The sequence below is a fragment of the Psammomys obesus genome, unplaced genomic scaffold, assembly GCF_907164565.1.
Source record: "Psammomys obesus unplaced genomic scaffold, mPsaObe1.curated_primary_1811, whole genome shotgun sequence".
NCBI classification, from domain to species: Eukaryota; Metazoa; Chordata; class Mammalia; order Rodentia; family Muridae; genus Psammomys; species Psammomys obesus.
This window is the reverse complement of record NW_026596162.1, coordinates 4,641,991-4,669,522: the sequence shown is the minus strand read 5'-3', so window position 1 is coordinate 4,669,522 and position 27,532 is coordinate 4,641,991. Positions and strand designations below refer to the sequence as shown.

At 40.1% G+C, this 27,532-nt stretch overlaps 1 protein-coding gene across 1 annotated transcript; it reads left to right on the top strand.

Annotated features, from left to right (window-relative positions):
* The first annotated feature begins 6 nt into the window (after positions 1-6).
* Positions 7-25,643, top strand: Slc35b3 (solute carrier family 35 member B3). The gene is made up of 10 exons (XM_055595268.1): positions 7-65; positions 4,593-4,880; positions 6,195-6,316; positions 13,559-13,713; positions 15,020-15,127; positions 18,491-18,588; positions 20,810-20,902; positions 21,301-21,412; positions 23,304-23,373; positions 25,011-25,643. The coding sequence occupies exons 2-10, from the start codon at positions 4,680-4,682 to the stop codon at positions 25,159-25,161; spliced, it is 1,110 nt and encodes a 369-aa protein (XP_055451243.1). The 5' UTR covers positions 7-65; positions 4,593-4,679; the 3' UTR covers positions 25,162-25,643.
* Positions 25,644-27,532: the final 1,889 nt, after the last annotated feature.

The following is a 27,532-nucleotide window of genomic DNA, read 5'->3' as shown; positions in this document are numbered from 1 at the left end:
CGGCGGCGGCGGCGGCGGTGGCCGGCGCCGGAGCAGCACCCGAGGCGAAGTTGGATGCGGAGGAGGTGACAGTAGCGGAGCTGGGAGGGGGCCTTTGCGGTCAGGCAGGACTGGGGTGGGCGCTCACACCGTGTCAGCGCAGAAGGTGGACGCCGTCGTGGGGGCGGCGGGGGCGCGCGCGCTTCCGGGAAGAGGGTCCCCGGTCCTGGCCTGACAGCACGGCCCAGACCCCCCTAGTTCTCTCCCGCGCTTGGAGGCTGTTGGGCTCCCGGATTCCCTAGACTGTTTTTGCAGCTCAGAACCACTTCTGGGTCTGTGTCCGGTGCCGCCGTTACCCGATGCCTGTTTGCCTTGCGGCGAAGTGACTATTCTTGCAGGGCTATTAAGTTTATGTCGCTGAACTCCCGGTGTGTGGTTTCCGGCTTTGCAGCCGAGTTCTCTTCCTCCTACTCCGCCCACCCTTCTTCCCCTTACTCTTCCTCCTCTTCTGAAAAACAAAACACTGATTTTGTTAGTACGCTCTCAAGAGTTGTTTGTTGTGTTTTGTATTGTGAAGAATTACACCTGCATTTCTTCTGCAGTACGTTATCAGAATCCGGAATTTTAGTTGAACGTTTTTCTTCTAAGTGAGTTGAAATAGTTTGGGGGGGGGGGGGGGAGGACAGACACTGACAGCATTTGAAAAATATTTTAGATAGCATTACTTCTGTTTAAAGAATAGATTAAATCCTAATTTTAGCCTTGGTGGGGGAAGAGTTTCAGAAATCACCAGTCTCTCACACTTTGTGAGGTGTGTGGAAGAAATCCCAGTCTTGTTTTTCTGCTTTATAATCTTATTCCATACACTGCAATGGAGATCGTGAAGATTGTTCGGCCCGAGTGTGGCAAATTGGGGTGGAGTTGGGTCTTTTTCCAGGCTGTGCACATGATAGATTTTTTTTTTTAGCTTTCATCTTGCATTTTAGAAAAAGACTAGATTAAGAGCTAAGCTGAGGCCTGCTAGATCTAGCTCAACAGGTAAGAGCACCTGCTCCCAAGCCTGGTCCCTGTAACCAGGAAAGAAAAGAATCGACTTTTCACTAATTGTCTTCCGACCTCCACGTGCCTGCCATCTGTGGCATGTACGCACGGATTTTTTTTTTTTTTTTTTTTTTAAGAAATGAGTAGCTTTTATTTCAGTATGTCATTGTAAGTCAACATCACCTGTTTCTGATTTTTTTTTTTTTAGTCTACAGTATGTGCTTACTGTAAGGACTTCCTTTTAATTCCATTTTAGCTGTTATTTCTACCTTCATTGTGCTGAAGTTAATGTGTTGGGTTTAAGCAGAGACTTAAGGCAGAGCTCCACTTTCATGATTTCTTTCTGTTTTAGTCTCAGAAGTTATTGTGAATTTCTAAAGCAAAGCAAGGCATTGGTTATTGGATTTGAAAACTTTTAATCCAGTAATCCTGTTCTTGGGTTTTTGTTTGTTTGAGAAAAGATCTCTGTAGCCCAGGCTGGTGTTAAATTCTCTATGTAGTTTAGGCTTTTTCTCTGTACCTTAAGGACTTTGTCCTTGGTTTTTGTTTTTTATTTTTAAAGATTTATTTGTATTATTGTGTGTGTGTGTGTGTGTGTGTGTGTGTGTGTGTGTGTGTGTTTATGTGTATACATGTACACTCATACACTTATGGATATATGCATAAGACGAATGCGATTCTGATCAGAAGCTAAAGTTACAGGCAGTTGCAAAACCCCTAACATGGGTGCTGGGAACCAAACGTGGGTCCTCTGCAAGAGTGATAAACATTCTTAACCATTGAGCCATCTCTCCAGCGCTGGCTCTGATTCTTTAGATAACAATGTCAAATATTAATACTAGAAACAGAAGTGAGGTTGCAAACATCAGAGATCACAGTTTGAGAGTAACAGAGGCCTTCATCAGTCATGCTTTCTGACCAGTGATGTATTTTCCCTGTGTCTCAGGGAAAAGTGCTCTGGCCTATTTTCTATGTGCACAGTGACAGAGCAGAGGGCAGCAGTGTGAAACCACACACTAACTGCCAGGCATTTGAGGGGGAAGTACTGAGGCATCACGGAAGCGGTGATAGTGAATCCATTTCCTCGTTCATCCCAACTGCTTTGTAGGGGTTCAGGAGAGACGAGTGGTGTGCTGGACGCGTTTAAAAAGGGTAGTGCTGAAGGTATTTACCGGCACGTGCAGCCTGGAACTGCAGCTCATAAGGCTGCCAGGAAGTATGTAAGAGTGTTAAAGTGGTCGGGGAAATGGAATGGAACAATGTTGATCGCATGTTTACTAGAGCACAAGAGAGTCCCTCAGTTCAGTGTCTTTTTTGTTGTTGTTACTGTTGTATTGTGCTGTAGCATCATATATCAGGCAGTAGAAGAGACATTTGTAGAGCAGCCTGGGTGGGAAATCAGATCCCCGTTTTCTGCTTCGTGTCAGGAGGGTGAATCAACCTGAGCACACCAGACCACTTCACAGTGTTTCTGAAAAGCTGAATAATGAAAGCTAACACACATGGGCTGTCACACTGTGTGTCACACGCTTTTACATGTGTCTCATGGGTTCCACAAAAATAATCTTTAGTCAACACATTTTACTTTTTCCAGTAGAGATACAGAACAGGAATCTCGGAGACGTTACTTTGCCCATAACTCCTCAGGTGACACCATGCCCAGACCTCAAAGTTCCACAGAATGGGGTGCTTTCTTACACCCTTAGCTGTAGTTAATGCTGTGCACTCAGCAGTTCAGTTAACTAAGAACATTTTAGAAGAGGGTAAGCCTTCTGGAGAAATATTCCGATGTCAGTAACAGTAGGAAGGAGGTCTCATAAGAATCATTCTGTGTGTGTGTGTGTGTGTGTGTGCGTGCCTGAGAGTAACATTGTTATCTACACTGTCTCCCTGTTCTTACTATGCATTTTCAGTTTTGCTACCCCCAGGTTGCCCATGCCGTAGTCCTTCCAAAACTGTGTCCAAGTGAGGGCTGATACGAGCTGGGGTCTGAGAGTGTCTAGAAGGTGTTATGGATTAAAAGATGCATGTCAGATACCAAGATGTAGAGACCAGTAGGGTTTGGGCTTTGTCTTCTTACTAGAAGGATCAAGGAGGTTATCACAAAGAAGGGGTGTCAGTGCTGAACTTAAATCTGACCCAAAGAAAGAAGACAGAGAGCAGAAAGGGCACCATGCACAGAACACTAGGACATTTGGAAATCTGCTGGTTTTAGGATTGGATGAGTGGTTTAGGCCTTTTTTTGAAAGAAATCAGGGAAGAGAGGCTGTGTTCTGTCACTGTGCACATAGAAAATAGTTCAGAACATTTTATCCTCAGTATTGAAATAGGACAATGGGAGGTAGGCAATTTAAAACATGGATTATCATGAAAATTCTACTTCAAAGGTGTCTTACAACATGGCTTAAAACAATCTTATGGAAATAAGAATAATTTAGACTTGGCAAGGGAAACCAGAATAAAGAAGGAAAGCATGAAGAAAAGGACACACACACAGAAAAGTATTCATAAAGTGTAGACATAGGGCAGGTATCCCCTGTAGGATAATGTGAATATTTTGGTGCCTACATCCTGCTAGTTTGATTGCACATAGACCCTTGCCCTGTTGGTAGGACGAATGAGGTCTCCTTAATGTCTTCAGCTTAGCTTACTAGAAGCAGTCACTGAGAGGTGACTCTAGTTCTTGTCATTTCAAACTATCACAGGACAGTTTCTTTTATATTTTTTAAGTGAAGCCCCCTGTCACACTCATTTTCTCCTGCCCTCAGTTTTGCACTTCCTGGAATGCCAGCAGTGAGACCATCCGGGAAAACAGTCTTCCTGTGTGCTCTCTGTGGTTCCGCCCTTCCTTTAGTGTTTACATGGAATTCATTATTTTCAATATAGGTAAATTCGAAGAGAAACTGACAGTCATCAATGGTACCATCACAGTTTTTTTCACTGACAAAAAAAAAAAAAAAAAAAAAGTCATATTTTCTGCCTTTTACAGTCCAAAGACTTTAAAGTAGAATAATTTCCTCCATAGGGTAGGAGACTCTTCTTAGTTGGGTGGTGCATGCTTTTAACTCCAGTGCTCAAGGCACTAAGGCAGACTGTCACTTCCTACCCAGCCTGGACTACATACTTTTTTTTTTATCTTTCAGGCTAAGAATGGTGTCGCTAAATCTCACACAGTTGACTTTATTTTTACAACTTGACCAGCAAATAGAGTGTATGGTTGCCGGCCCTAAGCTTTACTTTTTCTTTATTCTTCTACAAGGTTGGCTATGATTTGAAAAGATTTTCCTTTTTATTTTATTAGAGTTAGATATATAGTAGATGAAAAAAAAGCACACTAGCCCGTGTAGTCCTAGTTTTGGTTGCTAAGGAGATGAATGTGATGCTATCCAATGCTGCAAGAGTCAGGTAGGTCTTGTATTTGCTTGTTTGGGAGCTAGAGTGTGGATGGTAACACTGATGTCCAGAAAGAGTCAGCTGCATTTATAACTTTTAAAGTGTACTTGGGATTGTTATTTGAATCTGTTACTTCATAGGCCAAGTGATTTGCCGTAACTGCTTATTTTCTTTTCTAGGCCCAGCCGGCAAAGGAAAGACAAGACCCAACAGTGGAAAAGAGCAAAGACAAGGTTGAAGGACTTGAATGTGGCAAAGCAGGAACAATGGACCTCAAGTTCAACAACTCCAGGAAATATGTCTCCATCACTGTGCCCTCCAAAACCCAGACAATGTCACCACACATCAAGTCAGTTGATGACATTGTGGTGCTGGGCATAAACCTCAGCAAGTTTAACAAGCTCACACAGTTTTTCATATGTGTTGCTGGAGTTTTTGTATTTTACCTAATTTATGGATACTTACAGGTAAAAAGTAGTCACTTGTTAATAATGTTACTTTAGCGCTTAATGTCCATGTTCATTTTGACTGCTTGTCTTCACCTTGGTATTTTTATTTACAGGCTACCAATTGACTCATGGCTTGAGATTTTTTTAGAATAATAGCCCCTTAAAGGGGTTACTGAGAGTAAAAATAATTATCTCCAAATATCATAAATTGGAAAGAAAGGCTAGCTTGCAAAATTATGAAAGTAAATTTATAAATATTTAACAAAATATAGATAATTGAAGCTCTGTTTATATCTTTAAAAACTTACTGATTTTTTTTTTTTTTATGTGTATGAGTGTTTTGCTTGTATAAATTTAAGTGTACCACGTGTGTGCCTGTTGCCCAAAGAAGCCAATGGAGGGCATTGAATCCCCTGGGATTGGAATTAAAGGATGTTGTGAGCTCCCATATAGATGTTAGAAAATGGGCCTGGACCATTGCAAGAACAACAGTGCTCTTAACCTCTGAGCATCTAGTAACATACACACACACACACACGTTGATTTTTTTACAAAGAGAATGAGTTAAGCATTGTTCGGTGTCTACTTCTTATTAACTTGTTACTTCTTATTGGCTGACTAGTAATTTATCTACATGTTATTTCATAATATAATATTGTATTTAGGAGCTGGAAATTTAGCTCTTTTGGTAGAGTGCTTGCCTAGCACGCCTAAGCCCTGAGTTCATGTCTCAACACTTCTTAAACAGGATGATCGCACATGCTTAGGATCTTAGCATTGTGGATATAGAGACAGGAAGATCAGAAGTTCAGTGTCATCCTAGGTTAAGTAGTGAGTTTGGGGTTAGCCTGTATTACACAAGACCCTGTCTCAAAAAAAGAAAAAAAAAAAAAAAAGGCACATACTCTGTGTTTAGGGAAATTAAACATCCCCTATACCAGGAAGATTTTTAGAGAATCTGACATGTAATTTTTAAAATGCTATAATATGAACACTGTTCCTGTAAAAACAACAACAAACAGCTTGTAGATACCTGGCTTTTAGTGAAATAAGTATTTCACATGGATTCTTTAAATAGCCACCTATTTTGTTTGGGGCAACTTTCATTTGGTCCTTTTTTATTTTTTAATGGAGACGCATAAGAAGCTGTTGCATTTTAGTTGCCTCTCTGTTGATTTTCATGCCTAAGTAATCTTATGAAGCCTTGTGATCTGACTGGAGTGGGGTGAAGTGGAGTTGGGAGTACGCGGAGTTTCTCTTAAATGTGCTTCTAACAGTTGACTGGAAGTCATCTCCGCCTTGAACCTAACAGCACTCATTGTTTTCTAACAGGAGTTGATCTTTTCAATGGAGGGCTTTAAGCCTTACGGCTGGTACCTTACATTAGTACAGTTTGCATTTTACTCCATATTTGGCCTAATAGAACTTCAGCTCATTCAGGACAAAAGGAGAAGGTATGTGTGTTTGGCTTTCTGGGGAGTTAATATTACTTGCATCAGTTGAATCTGGAAAAAAAAACAAGTCAGCTTGCTGAATGTGCTTGAACTGTACGTTTCCTGCTAACATCTGATCATGAGTCCTTATTACTATAAACTACCTATTTAAAATAATAAATCTATTTCTTTTGTGCACCAGAAAAAGAAAAGTAAATTCTCCTTTTTAAGTGCCACAAAATCACATAGAGCTTGAGACAATTCATAGTTAAGCACACTCACTCAAACACAATGCTCAGATAGACATTTTCATGACTTGACCAAAGTAAGCATGCCTAGTGAAAGATATAAAACATACCAACTTGGCCGTGGCTCAGTGAAAGACCAGGATTGGGTTTTCTAATAGTTTTTGAAGTGTGAAGTCAATGTTTTGTGAGCTATATCCCATTGTCTTTGTCATGAAGTGCCTAGTAGCTGAGATCTGCGGTGTTATTTTTTTGATTAGTTAATAGTAAGGGATTTATTCTGGCATTCTCATGTACATGTGTCTGTATTGTTCTAGCTCACCCCATCCCACATCTTACCTGCTCTGCTCTTGCCCCTCCCTCCATGTAGGTAGTCCCCTCTCCTGCTTTTATGTCTCAGGTATTTGATTACCCTGTCTTTTTTTTCTCTTCTCCCCACCTAAGATCTCTTCCTCCATTCTCATTGTCCCTTTTCTAATTTCAGGTACCTCATAAATATCATATACCTAAATTCAGGAAATTAAGTTCATTAAATATAAGGTCAGATTGTGTACAAATAAGGATGATTTGACTTTTCCCTTTCCTGTTTGTGTTTCTTTTAGTTCTTTCTCTTTGTATTATGTTTGTGTGAGAGAGGAAGGAAGAGAAAGCTTGAGTGTAACAGCATGTGCTTAGTGAGAGTAGGTTTGAGGACAGCTTTCAGGAGCCAGTTCTCGAACTACACATTGAGTCCCAGAGAACAAGCCCAGGTTGTCAGTCTTTGTAGCAGGTGAGTTTACCCATTGAGCCATCTTGTTGGCCCAGTAGCTAAGATTTTGAGCACTTTGAGTATAAAATTGCCCATAGGTTTGTCATTTAGAGCCTTGATTTTGTTGATGAGTCTTCTGTTCTCAGCTTCTTGAAGAGTTTTACTCATGAAGGAGTATTGAACTTCGTGCATGATATTTTCTAATATATTAAAACAATCCTGTGATTTCTGTCCTTAAGGTCATTTATGTGGTATGTTACATTGATTTGTATATATTGAGCGAGACCTTCCTGAGGTGACCAGTGGCATAGTTTAACTAAGCTTGCTTATAGATTTTTGGTTTGAATGGCCTATCTAAGGTGAGAGTTGGTAACGAAATCTCTCACTATATTGTACTCATACCTAAGTGAAGTTATGCTTGTTAATATTTGTATGAAATCATGAGCCATAGCGTTTGATGCATACTTATTTACAATAGTTATAACTGCTGTTCAGTTTTTCCCTTTATTACTGTATGCTGACTTTCTTTACTGTTTGTCCTTATTTGATTTTAAGTTATCAGCTATCAAAAAGCTACACCACCTTGTGTGTGGTTTCCATTTGCTTGATCAGTTGACTTCCATCTTTGACTATCAGGCTGTGAGGCTCCTCCAGATAGATGTTTCTTGGAAACAGCAGTTTCTGTATTTAATACATCAGCTGATCTGTATCTCTTTATTATGAGTTGAAGTCTTCTACTGTTGAGGTCCTTTATCTTTCTTTGGAAACTGTTTACTAATCACTGTAATTGTATTGCTTAGATTATTGTCTGTTCTTTTTTCCTACTGTTAGGGATTTGCTGGTTTTACTGCATTGGACATGATGATTACTTCTGAGTTCTCTTTTCCTATCTGTTCCTCTAGTGAAAGTCATACTTTCTTATTTCTCTTGACTGAGACTGCTTCTTCATCTTTCCTGTGTATAGTATTCCTTTAGGTATCTTCTGGAATGCTAAGTTGGTGATCATGAACTGTTTTAATTTTCTCTTATCTTCAAATATTCATATTTCTTTATCAGTTTTCAAAGATAGCGTTGCTGAATGTAGCCACTGGGTCAGCAGATTTGAACTGTGTCATTCCATGATTTCCTGGCTTGAAGCTGCTAGTGTTCTGGCGTTACTCTGATGTTTGTGTCTCTGTGGGTAAGCTTTGTTTTCCTTTTCCTCTTTGGAGCTTGTTTCTGTGTTTTTGTTGTCCTGGCTACTGTATGCCATGGAGACATTCTTACCTGGTTATGTCTGTTTGGGACTCTAAATGACCTTTTGTGTTTGGATGTCCATTTTGTTCTCTAGATCTGTGACATTTTCTGCTCTGGTTTTATAGGCTGTGTGCCAGTCATTCTTACCTAAGTTTCCTCCCCAGGTTCTTAGGTTTGGTCTTTTGCTTGGATCCCAGAGCTCTTGGACTTTGCGGTCACACCCCTTCGTTTCTTTCTTTAGCAGTGAATGTGATGTTTGTCTTCTGTGACCTCTGTCCCTGAAACTCTTTGTTCTGCTTAGTCAGGTGTCTTGTCAGTGCTTTCCACTGTTTTTTTATTTGATCCACTGGCTTTTGTTTCCTTTTTATATTTTTCAAAATCTCAGTTTCTTTGTTGATTTTCCCCCTTACCCAACTTCCCATCCATACTGCTGAATTTCTTACCACCACCACCCCTACCTTTTTAATGTTGCTGGCTCCACTCCAGGTCCTCGGTTTTATCCTGCTGCTTGTTTGCATACTTTTTAAGATCACCTGTCATTTTGACTATTATGCTCTTAAAGACTCATCTGACACCATTTCAGCAATATCATTGAATTCAGTAAATGAGTTAGTCTTTTGAAGTCATGCTGCGCGCTCTCCCCTGTGTATGTGCATTTGTGTGTGTGTGTGTTTCTTTGTAGCCGTGCAACACACCTCTTGGGTTGGGTACCCCTTCCAGTTCTATCTGGAGATCATCTTTTTAAGCAGTCTTTCTTGAAGGGTCGATTCCCAGTACAAACCACAGTGACAGCAGCAACATCAAAGGGGGTTAAATACAGCTCACATATCACCAGTGACGTAAAACCGACAATGGCAAAAGTTAATGTAGGATTGCTATAATGTTAAGGATTGTAGTAAAATATGGAAATAGTGAATGATTGAGCTAGAAAGGAGGAGCAGTAGGAAAGAAGCAAGGTTAAATAAAGAAAAGGAAATAGAATGTTACAAAAGGAACGAGAAAAAAATTTAAAGAAAACAAGATTTTCTAATAATGAGAAAAATCAAAAGCAAAATTAGACAAATACTAGGAAAGAGAATAAAAAAATAAAAAGATGGGTGTATTTGTTTCCTAAAATAAGGTCAGAGTGTTGCTAAAAGAAATGGAGGAAAACATAGGAGATATAAAGTGAGGGGGAAAAAAAGAAAAGAAAAATGCTTGCATAGTAATGAAAATAAAAGGCTAACCAGAATTAGATGAATGTATGAAGGAGAAAAGTAAAAACATGTATCTATTTTAAATATGATAAAATGAAAACACTATAAAATGTACCCAAGAAAGAAAAGGTTGAAGATGGAAGGCTGCAGCCGTGGCCACCTCTCTGTGGGTTCTGTTAATTTCTTGCTGCCAGAGGAAAGTGGCCTTGTGGCCTGTTGTCCTTGCTGTGGTTTGTGTGGTAGTGAACACTTGTTTGGTGTAGATCTTGTTGACATAGTAGAATCTCTGTAGTCTGTGCTGGGCAGACCCCCACCATCCTACAACTCCTTAGCTAGTATTGATGTCACTGAAATTCTGCTTGGAGGGGCCATCTTCCAAGTGTGCTAGGAACATGGCTCACACACAGCTCTGAGGTCTGTGCAGACAAAGCACCTATACTTTGCAGCCCTCTTGAATGTTCATTGCTCCCTTGGAGGAATGTCAGGCAGCCTGCTGGGACTTCAGAGTTCTCAGACATACAGCGGGTTCTCTGGTTCTCTGGTGGCTTTCAGGCCACCCAAGTAGATAAATTTTGAGCACTGCGTTCCCTCAGTGGCACCCAGCCACTGCCCTCTCAGTGGGATTCCTCTTCAGCACTGACCTGTCTACATGAAACATCAGTCTCTCACCAAAACCCATATGGAATCAGGCTCTTTTTGGCCTTTTCTCAAGGGTTGAGCTGTGTCTTCACCAGGACTGACTACCCTTTTGGATGAGGCTTCTTCTCCACCCCTACTCCCACCAGACAGCAGCCACAGCTGTCTTGACTTAGTTCTTGGTATATACACAGTCTTGAAATAGAATCTTTTTTTATACTGCTGTTTCTTCACCAAGTCACAAGGAGACAGCTACTAATACTGCCTTATCTGACAGTCCAGTATTTCTGTTCTTTTAATTGATTTGGTTTGTTCTATGGCAGTTTCGCATGTGCAGGCTTTTACCCCACCCTTCCTTTTTTAACTCCCAGCCCCATGAGCTTCCCTTCTGCTTACGAGCCCGTTTCCCACATTGTCTTGGCTTGGAAATCTGCGTTCCTAAATATTGAAGGAACACATTTCTTTTGGTTAAATGCAGAACTCTTATTTGAAAAATCTTTTAAATTAGTAACCATATAGATTTGAAAAAAAATACATTGGTTTATCTTTAATGGTGTATAAAACAAAATACAGTAATACTGTGACCATAAACAGAAGGTAGTTAAGAATGTGGGCATGCAGTTTGGAAGTAAATGAAGCGTAGTTATCCTTTTATCATGTCTAGGATGCATATATTCATATATCTGTGGGACAGCTAAAAGATAATAAAGGCAATGCTGACATTCCATCTTTTGTATAAATGTTTAATGTCTTAAAAATCACAGCTTTTTATTTTTCTACATATAATTGTTTTAAAGTGCATATGTAGGTAACTATTCAATTTTGAAATATTCAAATCCATTTACACAAGGTTCTTACTGGAAGAGTCTAACAAATTTCTTTATAGATTTAATTGTTCTGCTGGTTTATTGTTACAGCAGCTGTAGTTAAGTACTCAAGTGTGAGAATATCATCCGAATTGCTTTCATGCTTGCTATAAAACTCAAGATAAAACATGGGTGATAGGCTAGAAAGTAAGTAGAATTGCCAAGACTAATAGTGAGGAGCTGATGATCCATTATCTCTCAGAAAGTGCTGCTTCAGAGTAGAAGTCAGGGTACTGCTCCTGTCTGCTGAGTTTGAGAAGGAAGCTTCCCCCAGTGTCTGCCAGCCTGCTGAAAAGTTCCTCCCTAGATGGCCAGCCAGATGAGAGATGGTGCAGGCTACTTTATCTCAGCTTTCTAGCCATGTGATCAGATATTTGAAAATAAAAATAAAACTTGCATTTGATTTGAACATGGAAAGATTTTGAAGGGTGAGTCTTTAGATTTAAAGTCAGTACAGTTGTGAACTGAAGCTGTTTCTTTAAAAGGCACATTGTCTTTAGAGGTGCTTTACCACAGAGCCTTGTCCAGCCACAGGGCTGCTTTGTCTTTAACATACATGATTTCTGAACTTCCTTGAATGCTGCTGACTTAGCCTTTGGCCTACACTCTGCTTAGTTCTTTTCTCCCTTGATCTGTATAGTAATGCTAACTTAGCACAAGAATGAGATTTAGGATTTAAAGATCAGGGTTTGAGCTCTCATTGGCTCTCTGAAGGCTAGGGGATTCTCTGAACTCTAGACTTGCTTAGATTTAGGAGTAACAGGCGGCTTATATGCTTGAAACATGATGTTCTTGCTCACCAAACAACTTTTTAGCTGTTGTTGCTTCCTCATTACCCATGAGGAAGCAGGACCTAGAGGAGGGCTGGCATTTTTATAAGGTTCTCTAGCCAGTTCCTCTGGGGGGTTAGACCCTCTGCCTTAGGACAACCCCTTTCTGCTGTAAATATGCTTCTGTAACCATTTCTCCTAAGTTTGCTGACTGGAATTTTTGCTTTCTGGCCACCATTTTTCAGAGTTTATCTTTGAGGAAATTTGATGGTTGTGATTTGTATCCTTAGCCAGGAGAGTGATGGTTCCTCCTTTGCTGATAAGGACAGTGATTGGGCAGATGGCAGGGACACTGAGGAAATACAGTTGTAGTAATTGAAGGACACCATATGCGCAGGCCGGTTCTTTGTAGTGACTTTTAAATGGAGACTCCTATATTAGCACTTACGAAGGAAAAACCTCAGAGTTGAGAGGGTAAGTAATGTGTTCCAGTTGAAGTTTTCAGTAAACTATTTTAGTGCATATCTATCTACCCATATAAAAGATTTGTAGAGTTAGGTTTTAGCTCAGTTGGTAGAGCCTTTGCCTGGCATGCATAAGGCCTTGGGTTCAGTCACCACCACCACTTATGCCAGGCTTGGTGGCACATGCCTGACATCTCATCATGCAAGAAGTCAGTCGGAAGAAGCTAAAGGTTTTCCTGTTACAGAGAAAAGAAGGAAGAAAAGAGAAAAAGGAAGTATACTCTTATGCCTGAGTGCCAGTACCAATGCCTAAATGTAAATTGCATGTAAAGGTACAGCATAATTAAGTGACTAGGGCCTTTTTGTGTCCATCACACCAGTATACCAGATTATTATTTTAACTTATTAATTACTCAAGAGTGAGTATACACCCATATTAGTGGCTTAAAGTTCTAAAGATAACACATTCAGAATCTCCTTCAGGAAACCCTGGTAGAGCCAAGTTACAAATTCAAGGCTACAAAAACAGCATCAGAAACTTTACCCGAAGCCGATTGCTGTAATGTAGAAAATAGAGGTGGTTTATACAGTAGATTGTTAACATCCCGCATGGAGTCGAGCCCTTTCTGGAGAAGTTCTTCGACCGTTGTGGTGGTCAGATTTTCCTAATGCTGGATGGGAAAGCTAGGAGACAGCACCACTGTAAATGTTAGCGTACAACCTTAGTGACTGGGCCTTTTACCATTGTAGAGGCCCATAATTTTTTTTAAATCATCTCTTTTATGAATTAAATCAAGATAATTTTTCTAAACCTAGAGCTACTGTAAAAAAAATCTTTGATTAGCATTTATATATCAGTTTGAAATCTCATTGAGTCTCTATTATAACACAGTTGAGATTCCTCATTGATGATTCAGTAAAATATATTGTGATTTTTATCAATACATGTACAAATAGTGTTATAACTTGAAAGTAATGCTTTTTAAATGTGTATTTCTAGAAACATTAACCAGAAGTCAGCGAAGCACACTGTAAGCCATCATCTTTAAAGTACTATAAAACTGGGTCCCACAATGAAGGTTTTAAAAATTGTCTCTTCCAGAATACCAGGAAAAACCTACATGATAATAGCTTTTCTAACTGTGGGTACTATGGGCTTATCAAACACTTCCTTGGGCTACCTGAATTACCCCACCCAAGTCATCTTCAAGTGCTGCAAACTGATTCCTGTTATGCTAGGAGGAGTTTTTATTCAAGGTACAGTAATGATACGTTTTATACTGTTTGAAGCACACAACTATGTTGTGGCATCTGGCATTAGGAAAAGCAGTAAATGTCCACAATTTTTTTAAACATTCTAGATGTTGTAATAGTGTAGTATCAAGTAAAAATAGGGTCATAAAAGCATCGGTATTTCTCTAACATATTGTAGTAGTTGAGGTTCATAAAAAAAAAAAAAAGCCAGTGTTTTGTTTTATTATTTTATCTCAGAATTTAATGCATTCCCCACAATGCTGTATTCACATAGTGAAGACTGCCTGAATGAACCCGCATGAGCGGACCCACTTCTTCCCTGCCTGCACCAGCTCTGATGAGTTAGAGCCCGTCTGGGTCAGGATGGGTGGGAAGAGGAGGCAGTTAGAGCGACAAGCATTGGATCAACTTGTTACCTGGTCCCTGTCTTGAGGCTCTTTCCAGCACTGAGGGCTTAGGCAGCCTGCTCACAGTGTGCCTTCCCAGAGCTGACCTTTCACAGTGGAAATGTGTCAGCCACCTCACTGGACATCTTAGGATAGTGGCTGTTTGTGTGGAAGAAATACCTCAGTCTCCATTAACAATTCTGATTAGGCACATATATTTCCTAGAATCTTTACCAGAATTTCAAATACATACCATTTTCTAAATAGAGGCAGAGGAAAATGAGTGACTTCTCCCCTGCCTAAGGATGTTCATATGGTATTTATAAGTGATTTTTAAAAAAGCCAGGACTATTACTCTCTTGCCTCCGACTTTCAAACTACAAGAAAATCTGTAGCCTTTTATTAAGTAAAAGGCATACTCATTTCTACAAATTGTTAAAATTGGAACATATACCTTTAACTCTTAATACTTTTCACAAATTGCAGTCATGTAGTGTGTAAGGGAGCTTTGGTCACCAGGAGACTGTGTATGTGAAAATGCTCCTGTGAGATAAATTTGCCCAGTGACATCATGGCCATCTCAGTCTATGTAAGTGTCCTGATGTCAGGCAACAGAATCCTCAGGTGTGTTCTTGGGGCACATCCCCATCATTAAGCAATGCATATGTGTGCCTTTGGGTTTTGTTTTGTTTTCCCATCGTGATAGATAAAATAAGATCTCATTTCTATTTTACAAGAACATGTGGTGCCTGGTTTAATCTTAAACCTCCTGAGATTGTCGTGTGCCTTGATCTGAGTGCTCTTTATGTTTGGAGCATTGGGCATGACCAGCATGTCCCTATTCGGCTTGGTGAGGCACTGTGATCTGACTGTAGACTGTAAGTCTTTGCATAATGAGGCTGGCTTCCCTTTGTCTTACCTAGGAAAGCGGTACAACTTTGCAGATGTGTCTGCTGCAGTGTGCATGAGTCTTGGCCTGATATGGTTTACCCTGGCTGACAGCACAATTGCACCAAACTTTAATCTGACAGGTGAGGAATGTATTTGTATTCCTAAGTATTTTGAATAAGAATTTGTAAAATTGCATGAGGATTTTAAATGATGGCAGGATGACCATGAGTCTCGCACTTAGCAAGGCTTTCAGACATTCTAAATTGTAGTAACAGTACAAAACTCTAGAGATAAAACACTGTTCATGACAGGAGGCTCCCAGTTACCTCATTAGCTGTTAGACGTGAGAGGTAGTCATTCTGATCTGTACATACACACAGGAATTGTGGGGCAGTCAGGATGGTAATCTGAATAGAACTGTTACTTGTGCTGTGCTAACTTTTCGAATGAAGTTTATGATTTTCAAAAGCCAAATAAGTGTTACAGCATATCCAGGGATAAGAATAAACATTAGAATCCTCTTTTTATTTTAATGACCAGATAAATCGTGTATGGGTATTTGGAACATTTACTTTACATTATTTATATACAGTATTTTCCTAAAGGTACTAAAAGTTTTACTGAGAGCACAGTGTTATCACATCATGTATCTTGACTAAAGTAGCATTTAAAGTTTATAGATCAGAAAAACAAAAACAAGAAAACACCTAAGGAAACAAGTGAAAGGCAATATTGGAATGCCAGCAAGCACAAAGTATAAACTAATCATTTCTTTTACAAAGGTATTGGTTACAGTAGCTTCACAGTTGTTCTCAAGAAGCAGACCAGTTATCAGTCAGCTTTACTAGCCATAATTAACCAACCTGAGCTAATATGTTTAAATATAACCATTTGAGCCTCTTGGGGTAAGAGCCACAGAACAACCACAGTCCTGAGGGACCTTCGTGCCTCAGCTCCATTGGAACCTCACTGCTTGATTTCAGAGAATGCTTATGGTAGCAGCTGTTACCACCAGGGTCAGAAATTTACAGGAAATCTTCATTTTTACATCACAGACTTTCACATCAAGAGTATACTTGAGAACATACATTATTGGCTCTTCTTGTTCTCTAAAGAAGGCACAAATTTGCAGTGAGCAAAATTAAAGTTACCAAAAACATAACCAAGAATGAGTGACTTGCAGGCCCTTTGCCATCCTCCAATAGGGTGAAAAGAACACTTCGCCTCCTACAGAGCTGGTGTGAGGAAAAACGAGATGGTAGAAGATGGAACAATTTTCCATGATGTTTGAAGCTTGCCTTTAGGAATCACATTTTCCCCTAACCTGTGACCAGATTAACAGTGTGCTTTGAGATGATTTAAAACTATGCATTCATTGTGTTTACACACTGTATCCTTCTCCTGTTTAAAATTAACCTTTAAGAAAAACAGTGTAATCAATCTTTCTGTGTTTTGGACTCTGATGCACATTGTTGCCTTCTTCTCTTTGATGACCTGTTCATGCCCTGACTCAACAGTGTGTGTGCATAAATAAGGTTCCGTATGGCTACACACAAGATTAATCTCTGGATCAGCAAGTGTTGAAAGCAGCACAGGGGTAGAGAACGGTAACCTTGTGGCTGTGTGTGCTGTTCCAAGTCAATAGAGTCAGAAAAGCAATTTCTCCACTTATGAAACTGTTGTAGTAGGCCTTTATGTTGTAGGTGGTTTTTCTTCCCGTCCTTAAGCTCACAGAATAACGACTCATTAGAATCAAGATAATTATTTACAAATATCTAGGCCACATAGCTTTGCTCTTCTCTGACTAACTCATAACTTAAAATAACCTGTTACAATAATCTACATTTTGCCACATGGCTGGTTACCTGGGCTCAGGAACCATGTGTCCATTGTCACATCTTGCCATCTGAATCTCACACACATGCCTCTGTCCCAGAAACCTTTCTGCACTTATTTCCTGCTTTAGGCATAGGCTGTAGGTTTTAATTGACAGGTGTTATATCCATTCAATGCACGAGAGATTCCTTCTACATGAAACTCCCATAAAAGATTAAGACAAACCTTACTCCTTTCAATACTCCATTTGCAGTGCTGTTTAAATATTAGGAAAAAGGGACTTTGTTTGAAAGAGATCACATCAAGAGAGACGAGAACTCTCCAGAACAAATTAGTCCTGCTCTTGGGTAAAGGGCATCAAGGGTTAGTTGCATTTGTCTTGACTTTACGTGGCATCAGGAAGAATGTACGCATGCAACAGTGGGAGAGCAACAGAGGGTCGAGCTAGCCAGGGAAGGTGTGTCCTGTGCACCTGGAGCTTCGTCTTTCCTGAGTTCGATGGGCACATTTTGAGTTAGAATGCAGACATACTCCCTGAAAGAAATTGATGATCATTAGTCCCCTCTTTGTTTTTAAGCAGCAGTTCTCGGCCTGTGGCTCATAACCCCTTTGGGGGTTGAACGACCCTTTCACAGGGGCGACCTACCAGCTAACCTGTATTGGATATTTACATCACAATTCATAACAGCAAAATTGCACTTATGAAGTAGCAATGAAATAGTGTTACGGTTGGGGTCACCACAGCATGAGGTACTGCATTTAAGAGTCATGACGTTAGGAAGGTTGAGAACTGCTGGCTTATGTGTTAAGCCTCTGAGCCCACTGAAACCCCCAGATGAAACTGTGACTCCCTTTCCTTTGAACGTGAAGCTTGGGGTGGCACGCCGGCATGCTGCTTCCTAGGAGTGAGTGCTATCACGCAGGCGCGATGCCATTCAGTGTGTGACAATATTGTTCACGTTATCCTCATGGACATTGAAAGGGAGGCTTGCTTATGTGAACAGTTACCAAGACAGTTTGGCCAGCTGATGAGACAGACGCAGGCTAATAAATCACTATTTGGTTAGATCCGGCTGAGACAGCTGTGGAACTGAAGGGCTGTAAAACTACAAAAGGGTTGGGTACTGCAGTTGTTTCCCAAGATCCTAAGTCGTAGCTGTACTTTTCAGTAAATGTTACCTGTAAAGTTTGGAAACAGCAAATATGAGTGTGTAGAGTTCCAGTCCAGCCGCCATGCCACAGAAATGACCTTGGCAACTTCCCATGTGTTTCTTTGAAATTGAACCATTTAGGAAGACTTTTTATTTGTGTGATTTTCTTCTAAATGTTTGGGTTTCTCTACCCTCAAATATTTTTTGCAGCCACCAATCCCAATAGCTCTAAGAGTTTCTACACTTGTTCCTTTCATCATGCCATCCAGGCTAAAAGTAGAACTTTGATGTGATGCTGAAGTGTGGTTCTGATGGCAGCATTAATCAGTTTATTGGTGTCCATCTTTTTATGATTATATGTTCAGCCATTGTCTACCAAAACAAGTTATACAGAATAGTCAGCATTCCAGCCAAATGGGAGTAAGTCTCCATTTGATTTTTAGTGCACTTAAACTTCTGGTCAACCTTGCTTCCAGTCAGTTTGCTTAAAGAGGATCATTCTCTTATTCCTTGAAGGTGTGATGCTTATCTCCCTGGCGCTGTGTGCAGACGCTGTCATTGGGAACGTTCAGGAGAAAGCGATGAAGCTGCACAACGCTTCCAACTCTGAGATGGTGAGCGGCCTGTGCATCCCTCGCGTCTGTAAGGCGCCAGGCTGAGTTTATGAAATAGCTGCAGTGTCGAAGACTTAACGTGCATTTTAATCCACTTCGTTTTTCTGAACATAACGCTGAGAATGCTGTGGAGGGTTAGAAGAAAACCTGTCAGTGCTAACAGCTTATTGTATGACTGATCAATATTTTTCTCATTAATTTCTGTAATCTTCTATCTGTTTAAAAAAAGCTATGACATTGTTTTTCTTCTGTTTATATTTCTCTTTGTATTATAAACTCAATGTGGAGTTTATAATTCTTATTGATGGCTTCTGGCCATGTGTCAAAGGTTCTTCCAACTCAAGATTTTAAAATTTTCATTCATGCTGCATAGTGAATCATGTTTTCTGATTTTCATCTCTTACTAAATTAATCCTGCTAAAACCCAATTCTGTTAATTAAACACTGCCCCCTTCCCACTTGTTTTAGATGCCTTAAAAAAAAATCTCACATTCCTCACACAGGGCTCAGAATTGAATGAATTCTCTAAAATTGATTTTTGCCTCAGCCCATAGAAACGTGTGCAGCTTCCTTCGTTTCCCCTCGTTGGGACTAGCCATTTCTGTTCCTTTTCAAGATTTTCTCTACCAGCAGTTTGCTAGGTGTTCATACCCTCACATAAACTAGAACTCTCAATGGATGGAGCATTAAATTCTAATTTAGGGGTATGGCATCTGTATACTTGATTCTTTCAGTATAAAGCCAAGGTATGGCTTTCCTTTTTTCAAATGTAAAATGAAAAACATTTTCATTTTATTTTTAATTGTATAAAATTAGAGAGAAAGTCTGTGTGTGACTGTGTCTGTGTGTCTGTCCATGAGTACATGACTGTGTAGGTACCACCAGAGGTCAAGATCCCCAATAGAGCTGGAGGTACAGGCAATGGTAAGCCACCCACCATGAGTGCTGAGAGCCTGACTTTGGAATCCACATTCTTAATTCCTGAGCTGTCTCTCCAGTCATCTTAAGTGTTCCTTTTAAATATCCACTGGATTTAAAAATATTCTTCAGATAAAATATCTTCTGGTTTTGTTTTTTTTTTTTTTTTAGATTTATTTATTTGTTTGTTTGTTTGTTTATGCAGTGTTGTACACACCAGAACTCATTATAGATAGTTGCGAGCCACCATATGGTTCCTGGGAATTGAACTCAGGACCTCTGGAAGAACAGCCAATGCTCTTAACTTCTGAGCCATCTCTCCAGCCCTGGTTTTGCTTTTATATAGGAAAATGTGTGTGTGTGAGTGTGTGCACACGCGCGCTTGTGTGTGTGTGTGTGAATGAGAGATAGTGAAAACACACTTGCTTTGCTGATCAGATATAACACCCTCCATTGAAGCAAATATGTTCCCTGGCTGTCTGGACACAGCATGGGCCATCATAAGTAGCATCTCAATTAACAGGAACTTGAACTTTGGCAGATATTAACACTCACTACTGTTCATTGCTAGGGTAGAGATGGGGTCAGAATTAAGACCATTCAGGTCACCTGGGAACTCAAGACAGCACAAAGGTTGGCAGGCTTTAAACTGAAGCCTCGGCTCCTGTCCCAGGATACTTCCTAGCTCTTCTTTGGGACAAAATTACTATTTGAAGCTTCCATGTCTTCATTTCAAAGTCAAAGGTCTTACTGTGACAAGTCAGGGTCGTAGCCCACATAGGGGGTTACTTAGCTGACCTGTGGCAGGTGCCTCAGTTAAAGGCTTTTGGGCATATCCCTCTGTGAGCAGGCTAATAAGCTGCAGGGAAAAGTGAGTGGAGAAATTACAGTGGTGATCCTCATATCTTTTGCACACTCCAGTGTTTAGGTTTTTTTTTTTTTTACCACGTCTTGTAAGTGGCTTCAAGGATTTTGTCATGTTTGTGCTTTTGGAAGCATACAATTAACATCTGCTTCAAATTTAGCAATTAGTTGAGAAATGAGTAAAATGTAAACATATATGGAAGTTCCATATGGCCATGGATTTTTGTTACATAATACTATATATCTAGGTATTGATCCATAGGCCATCTAGAATTAGCTATTATTTCTAAAAACCTCAGGCATCAAGCAATGATAATGTTGCTTTAAGGATATTTTGTTTTGTAGCATTGATGAGCAGATTAATTATCACGTGTATTCAATCCTTCAGTTCCCCCTTCAGGTGTGACAGTCATTTTCTGCTGTACTTGTGCCTCTCCAGGTGCTGTATTCATATTCGATCGGCTTTGTGTACATTTTGTTGGGGCTGTCATGCACTAGTGGACTGGGCCCTGCCGTGGCATTTTGTTCAAAGGTACGCATTAAAAAAAATAAATATCTTACATTTAATAATTTCTTCTGTACCGTTTTTGCCTAGTTCAAAAAAGGCTACTGTTGATATAATAATTTGTTAACTCTTTGAATATAACTCTTTGAATATAACTACAGATCAGAAATGATTGATATTTAATTTTTTTTACCCATTCTCTACTCTGTAAGTTAATTTTTAAGAAGTTCATAATGTACAAATCAAGGGTTTTTCATTTCATCAGTATTTCCCCATTAAATAAAAACTAAATACTGTTTGCTTGACTGCATTGTGGAATGACTTATTATTGCTCAGAGGTTGATTAAAATCTGTGCCTTGATTTCATGTTTGATACCTCAGGGTTTGCTTTGTATTTTTCTAACAGGCCATTTTACTCCTTGCAGAACCCTATTCGAACCTATGGCTACGCCTTCCTGTTTTCCCTTACTGGATACTTTGGAATCTCCTTTGTTCTGGCCCTGATTAAAATCTTCGGTGCTCTTCTCGCTGTCACAGGTAGGAGGCTGGCTTAGACTGTGAAGTATGTGCTAACGTTTCCAGTGTAGTTTTGCAAATGGAAGAGCACTATGTCCCCTGAAAAGAAGGCTTGTCTCTAGCTCATGCTTTAGTAGCTTGTTTTGATTTGAGTTGTAAAGAAAATGGTGTGTGTTTTTAATGTCTTGTATTGAAGATTCTGTTGTTTTTTTGTTTTTTTTTTCCTTTGTGCAGTGCTGAGGATAGAGCTATGGCCCTCAGCATGCGGGGCACACACTCCACCACCAAGCTGTATCCCTGGCCCGAAGGCTTCATTTTTATGTTAAATATATACATTTTCATGAAAAACATTAAACACATTAGAAAAAAATTGCTGTAAATCTATGATGGAGTGAAACCCCTCCAGGGAAAATACTAACTTCGTATACTTTTAATTGATTGCCGAAATTCCAGTTTTTGTTGCACTTAAACCATGGCAGGTGCATTTTACGGTTTGTGAGCCTTTCATGCGGAAGCTCCTTGACACTAGCCCCAGATCAGTTTCTTTCTTGGGCAAGGATGAATGTGTCTGTGCCTGCATTGTAGAGGAACGATGGTTGTGTTTGATGCATTTAGAGAAACGTAGAGCAGAGTGAGGGGAGCCATAACTGCATGTGCTGCTTCGCTTTCCAGAGCTGCAAATGCACACTTGCCTCCATGATGGAGGCAGGAGATTTTTTCACTGTCAAATAAAAGGTAGAACAGAGAGCCCTTGCTGTGTGCTAGACACCATTCTGGATGTTAGTCTCACCTCAGTCCTAACAGCCGGCACCATAAACTCAGGAAACGATAATGTGAGTGTGGTGAGGTTACATGGCCTGGGTGACAGCCTGCTGGAATCAGCATTCCATGAAGTCTTCTGGCTCCACAGCTGCTGGTCTTCACCACGGTCCTCAGTTCCCTCCCTGCCATCACACCCTCCTGCTGGACGGCTGAATGGAGTCTGAAAGATGACAGATATAATGTCCTCTGGGTGGAAACCTTCCAAGCTGCCATATTCTTCAAAGCAGCACAAGTACCCATATTTTCCTGGCCACAGCCTAAGTCATATGACTGCACCCAAGTGTAGGAGAGACAGGAACATATGCCCGGCACAAATAGGTGCCCGAAAAACAGTCATTGACGATCAGGCCCTGACTGGTGTTCCCAGGGCCAGTTCTTTAGTTACTCACTCCCACTTGCACGTTAAGTGGCAGGAGCGCTAGTATAGCAAGACGCAAGAGAATAAGGTATGTCACTGCAAGAAGCAGTGTGAGTGTAGAGAGCTAGGATGGAGAAGGGTGGCTCCTCTGCCTGGCTGTCTCAGGCCATACAGCGGAGGTTGACGGTTAATACCAGCGTGGGAGGAGGAAGTGTTATACACATGTGCAAAGAGCAGGACCATCCACAGAGGTCACCATGACGAAGTACTGTAAGCCATTGTTTGAGCATGCCTTGGAAGCTCATGCAGAGGTTGGAGCAGGATCAGCAAGACAGGGCAAGACCTGTCTCAGAACCAAACAAAAAACTCGGACACTAGTGAACCTTTCAATATTTTTAATGGACGACCCTTGCTTTATCTAACAGTTTCTTACATGGGAAAGGCTCTCATGACTACAGCATCCTATGGCTGCTGATGAACACATACTACAGTTGTGCTTAGACATTTGATTAGATCAATACCAATTCTCTAAAGCTTTACCTCTGAAGCAGCATGAATTTGGTTAGTGGGTGGTTGGTTGGTTGGTTGGTTGGTTGGTTGGTTGGTTGGTTGGTTGCATTGTTTCTGGTACCTTAGTGATTCTGGCATATACAGAGCTATAAATATTTGTGGAATAAATGATTTCCAAGTATTGCCAAGATAGTAAGGTGCATCTAAATCTTTCCCCTACAGTGACAACAGGAAGAAAAGCAATGACCATAGTCCTTTCATTTATATTCTTTGCTAAACCATTCACGTTTCAGTAAGTATTTTTAAATACAAGTTTCTCAAAATGTGGATACTGTATTTCATATTTTGTCTTAAAACTGTTTTCTAACTTTTACTTTGTGTTAATGTATACATTAATATGTTAGCCTATTTTCCTCTACACAGAATCTTTTCATCCTAATCTCTTACCTATTAAGTATCTTTTGCTATTAAGACTTTTTATAATTAAGTAATTATTTTGAATGTCATTTTATATACTTAAATTGCCTAGCTAAAGCCCATGGAAATGTGGTCCTGTTGAAATGTGACTGCAGGTGAAGGGAGTATGTGATGCAGAATGACTGTTAGTAGATGCTTGTCCAGTGTGCCTGAGTGGAGTGAAGCGTCTGTTCCAGGACTGACAGTTAATGGGCTGAGTATGTCAGTGTGACCGAATGACAGTGGTGTGTGTGTTCCAGTATGACTGACTGACTGTTGGTGTGTGTGCCAGTGTGGCAGAGCGGAGTCGCTGCAGAAGGACTGATCAGGTGCATGGTTCTGGTGGAGTTGGAGTGATGCATGTGCTGAGCAAAGGCTGTTTCTTTCTCACTTGCAGATATATAAATTACATGTTCAGAATTCATGCCTGTAAAATCTTTATTTATAGAGTCTTTCCACAACAATAAACAATAGAAAGATAGTCTGTAAGTTAAATCCTAATGATTTAGTTTGTGGGGTTTTGTGAAAGGGTTCAGCAATCTTTTTACTATCTATTATGTGTTTGAAAGTAATTCATTTGAACATTATAAGTCAGTAACTGCAATTTCAAACCGAGTTTACAAATCCATAATTTTAAATAAAATAAATAAATAAATAAAACTATAAAATAAAATCCCGTCAGGGTGTTACAGGTGGTTGTCTATACATAACTTTTCTTTCTGCCTGTCATACTACAATATTTCAGTAATTAAATTATGGTGTCCTCTGCTTCCTGCAGACTGTCCTTCTTATCATCTGTGTTCCACTTAACTGGAAACTAGTTGGAGTGCTAGGTTGATGTACAGTCTAGCCTTTGATAGATAGGAATCTGGTATTTTAAATATACTCTTAAGCCTTTTGGTAAGGGTTAGACTTTGAATATGCCAATAGCTCCAAAGTTCAAATTGCTCTCCCATTCAGTAACTTTTCTCTGTATAAAAATACTTAGCACAAATTTTTTGAGACTTCTATGCATTTAGACAATGAATTTTGATTAAATCCATCTCCTGGTTCTTCCTCTTGTAACACCTCCTCTCCTCTCCCACCCCACCTTGCTATCCCAGCTTAAAGTACTTGTTGGCTAACTCCTGAGTCTGACTGGCGCTGTGTGTGGTTGGTTGTAGCACCATGCACAGGAGCATATGCAACTTACCCGCGGCTACATCCCTAAGGGAAACTGACACTCTTCCGCGTCCATCCACTGCCAGTCCCCTAGCTCCTGACGCAGTCTAGAAAGCAGGGCAGAGCAAACTGGAACAAGCCTTGTGAACTCTCCCCTCTCAATCCAAAATAGGATTCTTCTACTGTTATTTTAGACCTCTACTAGCAAGTTTTTATTTGAAGTTATTATGGACTGACTACTACATGCCTTAATTAACAGTGAAGTGTTACCTTGTTAATTTTAGTAAATGCTTTTTCATTTCTTTCTTTTAGGTATGTGTGGTCTGGCTTGTTGGTTGTCCTTGGCATATTTCTCAATGTTTATAGCAAAAATATGGATAAAATAAGACTGCCATCCGTGTACAATCTGATGAACAAAACCATGGACATGAAAAAGTCAAGGACGTTTGCACAGACTGTGTAAGCACTGTGTTAGCCTACATAAGCTACACCTCTAAGGGACCAATCATTAACTGACTTCCCAAAGGCTTGTGATAAAAACCAAAGGCTTTGAAAGCTGCTCTCTTGACAAGCAGATTCTGTAGCATCAGCCTCTGCAGAACACACACTTTCGACCAACTCCGAAACGACCGAGAGCCCACACGTAGGACATGTTGCAATAAAGACAGTATGAAGGGAAGTGCTGCATAGCAGTGTCCTGAACATTTCACTGGAAACAGGCCATGTTGCAAGACTGACTGGAAATCCTTCCAACCCACAGCACGGTGCTCTGTAGTAGCACGCTGTTTCAACTAAATTCCATGTTGGTGGTGTTATTTAAATTGTTTCTCTGTTATAAGAGTGAACTAATGATTTAAAGGTTAGAGAAAATAGCATTCATTTATAATAAATAAAATTATCCTGTGATTTTTTTTTAAATGATGTTTAATAAAATTTGTTATTGAAGAAAATGGAGATGGGCAGAAGGCTTAATGTGCACTTTAAAACTTGGGTTTTTCACTCAGAATATAAAAATGTTGTGAAAGCATCTTTGCCTGTATGCACAGGGTGAAGTCATAGTGTGCGTGGTGTTTGGGTTTAATTTGGATTTTTTTTTTTATTTGAAGGACAGAAGTTAACATCTTAAGTTATATGAAATTATCCTAATTCGTCATATAAGGATAAAATTTGGTTTGAAGGGTTGAGGTGAAGTGGGATGAATTTAAGAAACATAGGTAGACTTGGCAGACCTGGACATCATTTTTTTCTCAGCTGCTAATAAGATCTCAGTGTGAATAACTTAGAGAGAGCAAGGTTTCTTTTCTGACAGTTTTGGGTGCTAGGAAGGTCACACTGAAAGTGCTAGCAAACCTACAGGGCTGCCTCCTGCTTTCTAGATGGTGTCTGCTTGCTGTGTCCTCAGGTGTTGAGTTCTAATCCCATCATGAGGTCTCTACTCCCAAAACTCAGTCTTCTGATGCTGCCACTAGCGAGCTAGGATTTTGACAGGTGAATATGGGAACATAAACATTCAGAACAGAGCCATATTACTGGGATAGTTTTGAGCCTAAGCTGGGGCATGGTGCCTTTCAGCTGGCATTTTATAATTACTATATGCATCTGCTCACTACGTGTGTGTGCCTGCTCACAGCATGTGTTTGCATGCACACGTGCATTCACAGAAGTGCATGTGTGTATAAAAGCTGTTACTCTTCATTTTCAGCCTAATCAATGTGATTAATACCCATCGTGTTTATGCTAATGGTGACCATCACGTTCTGTGATGGTTACTCTTAAAATTCTGTTATATCTTAATGGATGTTTAACCTGTTCTTTGTTCTGTATGTTTGGCCGAGCCTGCCATCATGGAAGTGTCTAAGGTAAGGAGCTCTGCTTGGATTTTAGTCATCAAATATTATAATGATTGTTTTATAGGTCCCTTATTCTAAGTGGGAAAAAAACTTAAATCTGTGCTTCATCATGCTGTCTTGAACTCCTGGAATGGTGAGCATTTGTGCTTCAGACTCATTAGCTTTCCCAGTCCTTAATAGAATAACATCCTTTGGCCCTCTTACTTTCCTCACATAGCACCTTTTGCCTGTTGCCAGCTCATCATCTCAGCCTTGATTTTAGAAGTCTGCTTGTCACCATGGCACAGCCTTTGCTTCTTCACCCATCAGATGAAGGTAAACTTCACCTCATTCGTATGAATGTATTTGTTCTAAAGTAATAGAACAAATTTTGTTAAGAAGACAATATTGAATGTGTGTTTTGAGCCAGGTTTTTGTAATACCTTTCCTGATACTGTTTTATCGCAAGCACTGAAATAAGAGAATTAAAAATACAATTGTAGGTGTTTCAGTGTGCCAGCGACTATTACACACGGTGGCTTGTTGTAGCCTAACTGCATCACTGAGGGTAAGTATCATCCTTCTCCAGATGAGGAAGCTGGAGTGGTCGGTGCTCCTGAATATGGCTAGTGTAACAGCTGTCTTTCATGCAGCCTGGTCAATGTCATGTGTCACCTAAGTGGATGGGATTGTTCTTGCTCACATTTCCACCGCTGCAGAGGCTGACTTAGTACTCAGTAGCTCCAGATCACATACTACTGCAGTACCTTGAGTGACTTCTGCCAGTTTTTATACTGCAAAGTTGTTTGCTTGTTTGGTTTTTAGTTCATTTGGCTTCACTATGAATATCTAAGTACCCACACTAATAAGATGAGTGTTGTGGCTGAAGTTCTGCCCCGTCCGAAATTAGTATATTGGATTCTGCCTTCCAAAGCAATGATCTAGGAGGGCGAGCCTTTGGGAAGGGGTTAAACTATAGAGACAGCACTCATGAATGGTACCGTT

Excerpts from the sequence above, each read along its gene's own strand:
- Slc35b3 (XM_055595268.1), top strand. The coding sequence starts at position 4,680 with ATGGACCTCAAGTTCAACAACTCCAGGAAATATGTCTCCATCACTGTG. Across the intron at positions 15,128-18,490 it reads ACCAAACTTTAATCTGACAG|GTGTGATGCTTATCTCCCTG; the intron begins GTGAGGAATGTA and ends TATTCCTTGAAG. Across the intron at positions 21,413-23,303 it reads TGCTCTTCTCGCTGTCACAG|TGACAACAGGAAGAAAAGCA; the intron begins GTAGGAGGCTGG and ends TTTCCCCTACAG.